At 51.5% G+C, this 12,763-nt stretch overlaps 1 protein-coding gene across 7 annotated transcripts in view; it reads left to right on the top strand.

The window, feature by feature from the left end:
* Positions 1–12,763, top strand: part of DLGAP2 (DLG associated protein 2) — a 399,292-nt gene that overhangs the window by 338,729 nt on the left and 47,800 nt on the right. For all 7 annotated transcript variants that reach the window (XM_042934155.1, XM_042934156.1, XM_042934153.1 and 4 more), the window contains one exon: positions 2,398–2,617. In XM_042934155.1, coding sequence (XP_042790089.1) covers positions 2,398–2,617 — 220 coding nt within the window. The remainder of the gene's footprint in view (positions 1–2,397; positions 2,618–12,763) is intronic.

Genomic DNA, 12,763 nt, shown 5'->3' on the forward strand with positions numbered 1-12,763 from the left:
TTTTCAGGTCCTCTCTGGACCAAGTCTTGAGATCCTTCTCAACTACTTCTATTTGGGAGAAATGAGTCACCTTCATTTCTAGAACTTCACGGATGTGTTTCTGTAGCTGGAAGTACTAGCCAAGTGGTCCTCGCTGAGATTTTAGCCTTTAAGATGCACGAGCAGGTGTGATGGTGTCCTGCCTCAAGGACAGAGCTCCTGGCCCGCAGTGGGTTTGCAGGAGGGGGTCCGCGAAACCCCGCGGCCAGGGTGCTGGGGACGCTGGCGCCATCACTCAGAGTTTGGCCTTTTCAGGCTGTCTGATGCGGGTCTTTGACATAAATGGCATGAAACGATCTGAGGCTTCTTGATATAATTCCCCATAAGGGAAAACAGAGTGTAAGAAACGTGTAGTCAGAAAATGTCATGTTTCAACCCAGCAGGTGTGTGTCCCACAAGCTTCGTCACTGGGAACGTGAGGCTGTCACGATGGGAGTGTCGTGCTTTGTCCTGACCCTGATTTGTCTGCCCCTCTCCAACTTCAGAAACATTCTTCTGGTCTTTTCTGTCGATGCGACCCAGAGATTCTCCTCCTCACACTGGGGGCCAGGCAGCCGGCCTGCCTTCCTCCCCCCTGACGCGCGCGCACACACACACACACACACACACACACACACACACACACACACTTTCCTCCTCCATCTCCAGAACCAGAGAGGGTTAGGCTCGCTCTGTGAAGGGAGCCATTTCCCAGCATGTCAGGAGCCCCACGTGGTGCCAGGCAGGGCCACGTCCAGGTCTGCAGTTAGAGATTCTGGAAGAAAGCAGGTTTTCCTTCCTGTCGGAAGGGAGATCAGCTTCTCTCGCCCACTTTCACCCTGCAAACAGGCAGAGCACAGGTACTGAGCTGGTGTCTTTATCTGTGAGCATCACGCAGGGTGTTCTGGAAGTCGTGGGTGGCCTTCCGGGCAGTGGGATAGCACATTGGGACATTGGTGTGTGAGAGGCGGACACAGCAGGTGCAGGACGGAGGCAGGACGGTGACAGCAGGGGGTGCTGGGTGTGGAGAAGCCACCTGAGAAGCGGGGCAGACGTCCCGGGCGGCGTGGGCCCCTCCCAACGCCCAGGGCAGGAGGGACGGCCGGCTACCGATCTGGAGGGACAGCAGAGGCCACGGGGTGCCCCCTCAGCCCTCGCCGCCTCCCTGTGCACTGAGCCTCCCCTCCCAGCCCCGGCCGGTGCACGGGGACTTCACCAGCAAGCATCCCACCCATGCACACGTGCTCACCCACGCGTGATTCCCCCGAGGGGTGTACCCAACACAGGAGTAGCCGGGGAGGGCTCATTTATCAACGTCCCTTTCAGCCTAACACGTGACCCACCCCGAGAGCCCTGCCCGCGGACCCGTGAGCCTCCCGTCCTCACCGACGAGTGGCTAAGCCATTAAGATTTTCTTTCCTAACGTCTCATCTGCTCTGCACTCCGTTCTCTTCATCCTGGCTCTCCTGCGCACCTCCCTTCACTGGGCACCCAGATGAAGCCTATAGGTTTGGCTCTTGGGAAACGCGCAAGGATCACTACCCAGGAATGGCAGGAAAAGTGTGTCCCCTGCTAGCGCTCACTGACCCCATGCAAAGTCCCTCTAGCCAACCCGATGGGCGTGCCCCTGTGTGCCTGGCACCTGCAATCCCGCGCCTGTCCAAAGCCTCGATGTTTTCTTAACACGTTTGGACCTTTTAGGTTCCCAGGGTGACTCTATACCTGGAAATTAAATTGCAGGCGTGAAAATTATTACTTCACCTGCTAAATTGTCAAAGGAAGTGAGTCTCCTAACATCCCAGGCCGAGCAGCAGCACGGGCAGGACGCACATGGCACAGGCTGGTGACGAAGCGATGGACAGCCCGCTGGCCGTGTCTTTCTCTCCTGGACCCGCGGTCCTGCTGCTCCCCTGGGGAGAAGGAGATGAGCTTCCTGCCAGATGTGTGCTTGGTTTCCATGATGATGCATAGAGGCAGGCTCAGCTCCTAGAGTTGCTGGGCCATGGACAGCCTGGAATGGTGACAGAGGCGCCGGGGTTGGGACGGAGGGGGGACCAGCGGCGTGTGCTCACTGACCGCCCAGGTGCCGAGCTCCACCCGCGTCCTGTCTTCTGTCCTGGACGGTTCCAGCAGGCCACCCTTTCAGCCACCCTCAGGGGCCCTCAGAATTTCAGTAACATCTCAGAAGTGACATTTTTCTTAGTGTTTGTGAGAAATAACCCAGTAAAAGCCCTTCCCTCAGCTTAATGGAGCCCCAAGGCCAATTTCCAATTAACTCTGCTGAAGAGACAGTACCTCAAGGTCAGGGTGAGTTTTGTTCTTTCTTTTTCTCCCGTGACCTGGCCACATCTCGCCATCACCTGTGCATTTTTGTTCCAGATGAGCGAGGCAGAGATGAACGGGCAGTTCGAGTCGGTGTGTGAATCTGTCTTCAGTGAAGTCGAATCCCAGGCCATGGACGCCCTGGACCTTCCCGGATGCTTCCGGACGCGCAGCCACAGTTACCTCCGAGCCATCCAAGCTGGTTACTCCCAGGACGACGAATGTATTCCCGTGATGACGCCCTCCAACACCACCCCAACTGTCAGGTCCACAGCAGGTAAAGCCGCCCTTTCTGCCTTCCTGGTGAGAACCATGCAGGGGTGCGGTCTCCATCCGGGAGGAGCAGGCACACCTTCGCCACACACGCGATACACTCTCCGAACGTTTGGTAACTTTCCCAAATTGCATTTGTCCCATTTTCCTATTTGCAACGGTCTTTTGAAACACTTCTTTTGTCGATAACCTTTCTTTTTCTCAGAATGCAATCTCTTAGGTATGAAAGTTCTTGCAAATAACCAGGTATAACTTCTGTAAAGTTTTCTGCAGGAAAAAAAGTTTAAGGGCTGACATTTAGAAAGCGACTGTGCTTTAAATACCAAGGTTTAATAGATTGCAGTAAAACTCGAGCAGACGTGCAGTGACTCCGGGGCTCCCTCACCTTCTCCTCCGGTCTGAGTGCCCGAGTGCCGCCTGGTGGGCAGATCCATAAACATGATTCACTGCTTGGAGCAGATACTTCCTTCATGTAAATTCACTAATCATCCCCTTCAGTGTCACAGTTTGCTTCCATTCTTATGGAAAACCATATCCACCCCTTTGAAAATTTACCACCTACACGAAATATCAGTGCCCAGTATTTCCCTGCGCTGTTACTGTTTCTGTAACATAATGAATATACATGGCCTGGAGAAACCATAAAACACAGCAAGCAATAAACGTTCGCCGAGCCCCTCATAAAGGCCAAGCGGAGAAAGTCAGAAACGGGCAGAGTTGGGGAGCGAGGTCATCTGAACACTGTCGGAGCAGGGAGGGGACAGTCTGAGAAGAGAGCTGTGGGGGCCTGGTGGTGACGAGGAGCAGGGTGAGGAGGAGGGAGGGCTGCGGCAGCTCAGGGAGGGGCATCCCCACCGTCCTGCCACTCAGGAGAGGACGGCACGTGGTTGGCTAGCAGCAGACGGGAAAGGACACCCTGGACGCCAGCCTTGTTTCAGGATGCCGGCCCTCGAGCACCTCAGGCTTGTCGACTTGCCGAATCTCAGATTTCAGAAGTAGCTGTGAATAATTTATCAAAGGGCATGTGTGTGTGGGTCCTCAGTGATCTTCTTGTGTGGCGGGGGGCACCCAAGTGGAGGGTTGGTGACACTTCTTGACCGTGAAGCCTTGGGGTGTTCGGAAGAGGCGCACAGCACCGTGGGGTGCCGCGTCCCCAAAGCACAACTCTGTGGAGAGGATAGGGCAGTGCCGTGGGCATGCCCCGTGTGACATCTGTCACAGATGTGCCACTGTGATGGGGCCTGTGGGTGGTGGGACTGAGCCTCCAGGCCTCCTCCTAGGTGCCCTGTATCTTAGGAAGTCTGTGACACCCTGCAGCGAGGTCATGGACCACCCCCCACACCGTGGCCTTTGTGGGAAATGGCCACATGAGGAATTTAGGGAGGTAATGAACTTCACAAGCACTGCCTTTTAAAAAGTACACTTTTGGAGACCTTTACTGATCTACTCGCCAATATTTGTTGAATGTCTCGTATAAGCAAGTGACAGGCCCTTTCACGGTCTTCAGAAATGCTTTGAAACGATAATTACCTGGCAGAAAATGACTTTATCGTGTTTGTCGTTATGCGAGAATAAAAATAAGGCAGTTTTCATAGAGATCACGCAAGAACCAGTGCAGAACTCACACTAAAATTCTGATTTGTGTCATTTTCCCGAACATGTTGTTGTGTTCCCAAAATGTACGCACCAAATAAGTCCCAAAACATACTTCCCTCCGGAGTTTCTACCAGACCTTGGCCTAGTTATTGAGCCAAGATCTCCTCCAGGCCAGAGGGGACAGGGTGCAGACTTGGGGAAGGGTCTGAGAAGCAGGTGACCTGCTGGGAATCTCATTCTGCAGAAACGGAAAAGGGGTCACTATTCCACCATTTCCGGTTTTACCCTAAGCACTGCATTTTTTTTTAATTTTTTTTTATGTTTATTTATTTCTGAGACAGAGAGAGACAGAGCATGAGTGGGGGAGGGGCAGAGAGAGAGGAAGACACAGAATCCGAAGCCGGCTCCAGGCTCCAAGCTGTCAGCACAGAGCCCCATGCGGGGCTCGAACTCACAGACCATGAGATCATGACCTGAGCCGAAGTCGGTCACTCAACCAACTGAGCCACCCAGGTGCCCGACACTGCGTATATTGATAATCTCACTTCCCAGATAGAATTGGGAGGGTGTGCAGCAGTTGTCTGGTTAATAAGATGAATGAAAAATCCCTACCTGCAACATCATAGAAATACAAAAGTTTGGGGGAAAACCATCCAACGACACAGGATGTAAACGCCTGCTAAGCTTCTGATCTGATTCAGAGCTTCGTGTTTGAATCTTCGAGGCAAAATGTGATCTGTCGTTTTATATTAAAATAGTTAGAAGATCGTAGAGCAACATTGACATTTCATAGTTACATGGGTAGGTGTGTGTCTGTGTGTGTGTGTGTGTGTGTGTGTGGAGAGAGACAGATTATTTTGGCAAATTGATTTTCTTTTATGGTTCTAAAACTCTCTTGAAAATAATTCCAAAACAAGCTATTTTCAAAATCATTCACAGTGATTATTTGGAAGTCTCAGATGTATTTAAATATGTATTTAAATATGTTTCTTTTTGCGGCTTGAAAAGTGGAAGCTGCTGTCATGAGGCTACGTCCCCTTGAACAAGGATGAACGTGTGATTTTAATATGCATCTAGTAGCCATTAAGTACCAAATATGTGCATGAAAGGTTTGTTAAGAATGTGAAAATATGTGTCAGACATTCTATTTTAAACACTGACAGGTGGGCGCCACCAGGAATGGGTGGCTGGCTTGGAGTGACTGGATGTCACCTGTTTTCTCCCTCGGCCCTTAAAGGCACGTGGAGATTCAGCCGAAACAGAGTCCCTTCCTGTGCTGTCCAGGGACCCCGATAGGCGTGGACCACGTTTCTCCTGCACTGTCTTTCATTATAAGGAATACACCTATCGATTAGTGTCCTGTCCTTAAACGGAGTGGTTTTCAAAACATCTAACTTTCATTTCACACATGGTTTCTTTCTCGTCGGTGAAATGATTTATCAGAAAGATTTACTTGTCTAAATATGCATTTCACCCAACTTTTCTAGGGAGAGCGTGTCATTGATATTATGGAGGAAAATGCTATGACATTAGATTATAATGATTTTTCTCTGGGTCAAAAGTTCTTTCAACAAGTGTCACAGCTGATTCTAGAAGTCATTAAAACAAAGGGAAAATCCATACAAAGCATGAACAGAGGAAACAGCCATAAATTTATTTTTATCCTGTTGTTTATATTTCAATAATAACCTGTCCCTCGGGGGCACGTAAGAATCTGCTTCCAAGATGTCCTGGCTTCTAGGGTCTGACCGCCTTCCTAATACGCCCCCAGCCACACGGCCCATTTCCGTCACCCACCGCGTCTCCTTCTCGGACTCTGGCACCCTTGCCTCCCTCATGTAAGGGCCTGTGATGCCATCGGGCCCCACACGACCCAAGGGTGGCGTGTAAGGTGACGTAGTTATAGTCCCAGAGATTAGATGTGGACATCTGGGGGTGTGGGCATCCAGACCACCCTAACGGGACTACCACATCGTTATAGTAAATATTGGCTGGGCGCATGCGTGAACGGATGGACGGATGGATGGAGGGGGTCTTCTCTGGAACCACGCCAGGAGATCTTCCTCTCAGTCACACAGAAGCATGGGGTGCCCACTGCTCTGCTGGGCGGCGTGTACTAAATCCAAGCTCCTCCTGCTGACCGGAAACCAAATCCAGTCGAGGCTCCCGGCCCGGGGTGTCGCGAATCCCCTGACCTGTGGCAAGGTGACGTGGAGGGCTCTCCTCCATGCTCTCCTGGAAGCGGACGTCCTGCCACAGCCACGTCTCTGACCTCATTGCCACGTGTGGCGTCTGAGGTTCGGGGACAAGGGATGAAGACTGGGACGTTCGCATCCTTTGTGGGTCTGGCCATGGTGCTGAGATCCGTGGAGGTTAGCAGATGTGTCTGCAGAGCTCTTACGTGGTGGCTCCCCCTGGCCTGTGGACTTGCGCGTCAGAAGAAGTCAGGATACGCCGCCTGGATACGGAAATGTTGGGACATAGTCTGTGCGATTCTAACTGCCTGTGATTCCTTGGACTATATAACCTCCGGGTCAATGAGCGAAAGACAGCCTCCGCCCTCAGGACCAGTGAGCGAAACTGTGCAGACAGATACCCGGACACAGAGGAGGGGGCCCTCAGTTTACCTGGCTGGTGGCGGGCAAGCCCCAAGAACGCAATGTGCCCTTCCCTCCAAAAGCACCGCGATTCGAGTGTTTCTCGCCTCTTAGACACATGCACCCATCCGCTCACCCACAAAGGAGAGCAGTGTGAGCGACCCCGTCGTGCCGTCCAAACTTGTCAAGGGGTTGAGTCATGGTGGGACTGACACTAGACCCACAGACCCCAGACTCACGGTCCAGGATTCTTCTTTACGACTGTCTGCAATTCAGTTCATCCCTTGCCTAAAACGGGGAGGGGGGAGGTTGGAGGGTACAGGTGCGTGGCAGTTCAGTCAGAGATCCACGCGGGAAATTCTGTGCCGCCATCACGACAGCAACGACGACCTTAGTTACTCTAAAAGTTGTTTAACTTCTTGGAAGGAAGCCAGCCAAACTGGTCCCTTCACACCCCGTAAAATGAGTACCCGGGGGTGAACAAGGAGGCAAGTGCCTGCGTGCGTAAGCCGATAGCTGGGCCAGGGAGTCATTCAACCACGCGGTGGGGGCCACGGAAGCTGCCTCGCGTGCCCTACGAATAGCCACATGCTCCATCGCGTGACCCCTCTGTGCTGCACGCCCGTGGCGTGCTCCCTGGGCCTCTGCATGGCCTTCTAACTGGCCCCCCTCTTGGACTTCCCATCCGTGCCCACCCCACACTCCACACTCCTACGATCTTCTTTCTAAAAATATGGCCCCCCCCAAATTAATAGAACAGAGTTAAATACAATATAAATCATAGCCCGACGCAAACATACCCACCTGGCACCCTCTCTCTCGGCTTCCTGTTAGCAGCGAGTGAAGGGCCATCCCCTGTGGGGCCGTCTGACCCTGGGTGACCTGACCCAGGCTCTCCCCACAGCTCCCCGTCACCTCGGCTGGTACCCACTCACCTGAGACCCTCTCACTGCCGAGCTTTGCACACGCTCTGCCCAGCCCAGAACTCGCTCCCCTGGCTTTCTCTATGTAATTCCTAGCTCTGCCTTAAGATGCAACTGTGAAATCCTTGCTTCCAGGAGGCCTTCCGTGATTCATTCTCCTAATCAGTTTAGGTGCCACATAAACTCCTTCCTCCCCACTCCCTGATCAGACAAGTTCCAACAAAAAAGTATTTATTAAAACCAAGAAATCCCAGCGTTCATTTATTTTTAAAATGAACTTCCTTTTAAAGATGTAGAGATATTAGATGCCCAAAACTTGAGGCTATGGTTATATTCACTATTTCATATACTTACAACATCTCATAAATATATTTGAAAAACATTGATATTATAGCTTTTATTCCTTATAACATGTTAGTTTAAAAAGCATTATATTGAGACAAGTTATAAAAATACATAAAATTCATAAAACATCCTGAGAACGTTGAAAAGAAAATACTTTTCCTCTCTCAGGAAAGACAATACTGTAGCAATGCAATGCTTTTAAATCACATCTCCAAAAGTCAGTATTTAGTTTTCTTTCTGTACGATGATGTAGGATATAAATTAATGTTAGAAATGAGAAGAATCTGATCAGAAAGTCCTATGTATACCTTTGAGTTTATGATTATCCAGACCTAATAATTTCACATATGCTATCTTTAAAACGCACTTTAAAAATTATGATTCATTTGTTACTTTTGTAACTTCAAATTCCTTTCTTTGCTTATGGGTTCCAAGAGACACTTAAAACAACTTAATGTGACAATTTTGGACTTACTCAAAAATGGTATGGTTTCTGATTAGGAATTCCTAGATTCTGGAGAATGAGCCTTTTTTAAAAAAATCATCCTTTGGTTAGTTAACTATATGTTAACTAACTGCAATTTAAATTAAAATTTGAAAAAAAAAAATACCCAAGCAAAGGAAAGGATGGACTGAATCACAGTACTGATGTCAGCGTTAGTTAGAACTGCTCACTTTATTTTTTTTAATTATTTTTGAGATAGAGAACGGGGGAGGGGCAGAGAGAGAGAGAGGGAGACACAGAATCCGAAGCAGGCTCCAGGCTCTGAGCTGTCAGCACAGAGCCTGACGCGGGGCTCGAACTCACAGGCTGTGAGATCATGACCTGAGCCGAAGTCGGACGCTTAACCGACTGAGCCACCCAGGCGCCCCATTTGTAAAAATGAATTTAAATGGAAGTTTCTTACCCCTAATTATAACGAACCTGACATGCATTTTGTATTAACTATTAGGTTGAAAATAAAACGTAGTTCGAAAAATTACCCTTTGAAGCATCAGCCGTGTACGAAGAGAATCAGGCTTCTTGCTTCCAGCCCGTCCTGGCCACTCCGGCCCTCCCGCTGTGTCGTGCACATCCGGTGGAGTTTTGCTCTGTGCTGGTGGTTGAGGACGAAAGCGTAGTTGTTCTGAGGAATGTTGGAAAATTAACCTGACGGTTAACCTTCTGTGTCACCTTGACTGAGCCAGACATTTAGTCAAACACTATTCTAGGTGCTTCTGTGAGGGTTTGTTTTTTGTTTTTTGTTTTTTGTTTTCTGCTGAGTGAACATTTGAATCGGTAGACGGAGAAAGCAGAGGGCCCTCCGGGTGGGCCACATCCAATCCGTTGAAGGCCTGTCTAGAACGAAAAGCTGACCGGCCCATGAGTAGGAGAGAATTCCTCCTGCCTGCCTGTCTTCAAATTGGGGAATCAGCTTTTTTTGCTCCCTGGAAACTTGGACTGATACGTGAACTGTTGCCGGGTCTCTGGCCCCCCAGCTTTGGGCCAGTGCAGCATCCACTCTCCCGGGGCGCCAGCGTGCTGACTCTCCCTGCACACCCTGGGTCTGGTCAGCCCCCATACTGCGTGAGCCGGCTCCTTACGCCAAATCTCTGGGTGAACGTACACGGACCTCCCTTTGTGGTTCTTTTTCTCACACAGCCCCAGCCCATACGGTGGGCTCCCAGCGTACTTCTGTGGCTCCCTAGTTAAAACGGTCAGACTACTAGCTCAGACTACTAGTAGTTTAACTAACTACTAGTTAAAAAGCTAAATCAGAAACTGTTGTCCTCATGGCTGGGGACAGGGGAGGGTTCGTTAAAATGAAAGATGTCAGGGAGCCCGGGTAGCTATGTCAGTTAAGTGTCCGACCCTTGATATTGGCTCAGGTCGTGATCTTGGTTCATGGGATCGAGCCCCGAGTGGGGCTCTGTGCTGACAGCACAGGGATTGTCTCTCTCCCTCTCACTATCTCTCAAAATAAATAAATAGACTGTAAAAAATGAAGTAAAAAATAAAGTGAAAGGTGTCACGGATGTCCAAAAGCTACATTTGTGACATAAACAGGTATCCAAAAGTGTTAAAAACCCCATTAATTTCAGAAATATCTAGGTGACAGGTGTTACACGGCTGCAGGGAGCTGGCCTCCAGGACGACGGGCTCCCCGTGGGAAAGTCTGGCCGAGGCTCGGACGGGGCGCGGATGTTTGCTACCTTCCAGAGCCCACACTCTCCCCGCGGCCGTGGGCACCAGGCAGCCAAGGAAATCCCGCCTGGCTGCGCACACCGGGGCCTGAGATCGGGTCCCGGCCACCAGGACTGTGTGCCACGCGAGGGGGCTAGTCAGCCAGGCCTGTTAGAGGCAAGGGAGCCAGAAGGCACATGAAGCTCCAGTTTAAAAAGGAGAAGCAGGGGTGAGTGCTGGATGAGCCCACAGGGAAGGGAGAGAGAGGTCAAGCTTCAGAAGTGACCCGACGCTCAGAAGGCACACAGCCTCGGCTTGTGGGGCTCGCCCGGTGCGGGCGGCCGGGGCTGCAGAGGTCTGCGGGGTTAAAGGCGTGTGGTCCCAGGGACGCAGCATCCGTCGCGCTCTCCCGGATGCGTCCACACTGGGAGGAGGAAGGCGGCCGCACCCTGTCGCTCTGTCAGCGGCCACTTGCTCTGGAGCTGATGTCCCACGTGGAGGCCAGGGCCCGAAGCGTCCCTAATACATTCAAGACTCGAGGCTGCGTGAACGTAGGTGGGTTAAATAGCGGGTCTCTGTCTTTAGTAACCTCTGACTGGAGGAGTCCCCTCGGTTACGCACCAACACACCCACCTCCCCGTGACTTGGTCAGCACGGGACTCAGACGGCGACAACCCTCAGTTCTCGGTGCCGTCTCAACACATCCTTTGCGTTCATCAGGCTTTGAAATCCCAGCAGTTGTTAGTCCTGACGCCACTCTCGTTACTGCACCGATGCGCACGTTACCGCAAAGGTTCGGTAACTCTGACGACTGTATTTCCGCGTAGGCTTTTTAATCCTCTGCATTTTATGTTCTGGGGTTAAAACATTATCTTGAGAAGGAGTCAGTGGGCACTGCGCCGCTGAGGGGTCAGAGCTCACGGGAAGGTCAGGCGCCCTGCTCTGGCCACCACGCGTCACAGTGGGTGTGACGCGCTCTGACCGCCAGGCGTCACGGTGGGGTGTCTCTCCCCACAGCAGCGAGGCCAGATATGCTCAGTTTTCCATATGTGTAGTCGTTGGCTTTCTTGTAGACAATTGCTATCAGAGCTTTTTGTTTGTGTGTTGTCTTCCGCTACTGAAACGTAGGGGCTATGAGAGCAGGCACCTGTTAGGAGTGGGCAGACGTGCTGTTGAAAACATCCAGAACAGGGTCCACACGTAGAAGGGCTTGCATGCATCACACGAGAATCACCCTGCACGTTCCATGGCTGGAGGGATTTGTCGGACTCACACAGATTACCCTCGCGGGATAGCTTTTCCCTCGGCTGTGTCACACCCAACACCAGGGTAACAACATGGACCCTAAGGAGTCCCAGGGGTGGGTTTCTTCCCCCCGACACTGCTGGTCCCACAGGACATGCCTCGTCCCAGGTGTCATATCACCCCCAGTGTGGCAGCAAAGCACCGTGGCATGGGAAGCCCACGCTTTGCTCGTGGCGGGGGTCTGTCACGGTGAGCTGGTCACAGAGGCGTCTCTGGCTCAACCCAGCAGCTCCAATGACACCAGCTGGCAACCACAAATCCCATTATTATTTCCAACAGCACTGGTACTGACGAGCTGGGACATCCTGCCCGAAGCAGTCACAAACTCAGTTTACAGGCCATCATTTATCTTTAGTTAATGTACTTCCCAGGACTGACCGAAGGCCACGCCTGTGCTGGAGGCCGTTGGGGAGACTGTCCAGGTGAATTTAGGGCCCCCCAATCTCTTCATCTACCCCACACGGCACAGGACTCCATGGATATTTGCTGAATGCATAAATAATGGACTTAAGAATCTACAGCTTATAAAATATTTAAATCCATTTACATGAACAGTTTGCACTGACTTAATATTTTAAATTCAATATTTAAGCCCTCCCCCCATGTACTTGGCTATTATCTCCAACATCTAGATGGGTCTTTTTCTTTTAGATCTGCTTCTGTGGGCAGCCCCAGTTGACAGGCACCCACACATCCTCTAGATGGTCTGTGTGACATATGATTCGACCATCTACCACACAGACGTGCAAGGAGAAATACGGTCATTTATTTTCTTAAATAAATCCAACCCAGTTCTGAGCGCCTCACCCTCGTGCCTGACACACCAAGAAACACAGCCTCCGTCATTTTGGGGTGAGCCCGGGGCCGAAACAATGGCACGGCTCCCACAAGGCAGCAAGGCCCTTGGGATCCCGGTGCCAGCTGACCAAGATCCCTGTGTCCCTGCAGAGGGGGCCCCTCGAGTCTCGTGGATTTCACGGGGCCTCGTCAGGACTGCGGCTGCCCAGAGGCCCACGGGGGCCTCTCCCCGGCTCCCACTGCCTTCCTCCGAGCCTCTGCTCTCGTGCCTCGCCACCCAGACCCCCAGGCACTCTCCCTGTTGAATCGAGGCTGTCACAGAAATCAGGCCAAGGTTACCCTGGAGCTGGCTTCCCCCAGCAAAACCCCCAAGAAGTGGAACCCTGGAGCTGGTTTGTGGTGGGAAGGACTGTAGGAGAGAG

The sequence above is a fragment of the Panthera leo genome, chromosome B1, assembly GCF_018350215.1.
Source record: "Panthera leo isolate Ple1 chromosome B1, P.leo_Ple1_pat1.1, whole genome shotgun sequence".
Classification (NCBI taxonomy): domain Eukaryota; kingdom Metazoa; phylum Chordata; class Mammalia; order Carnivora; family Felidae; genus Panthera; species Panthera leo.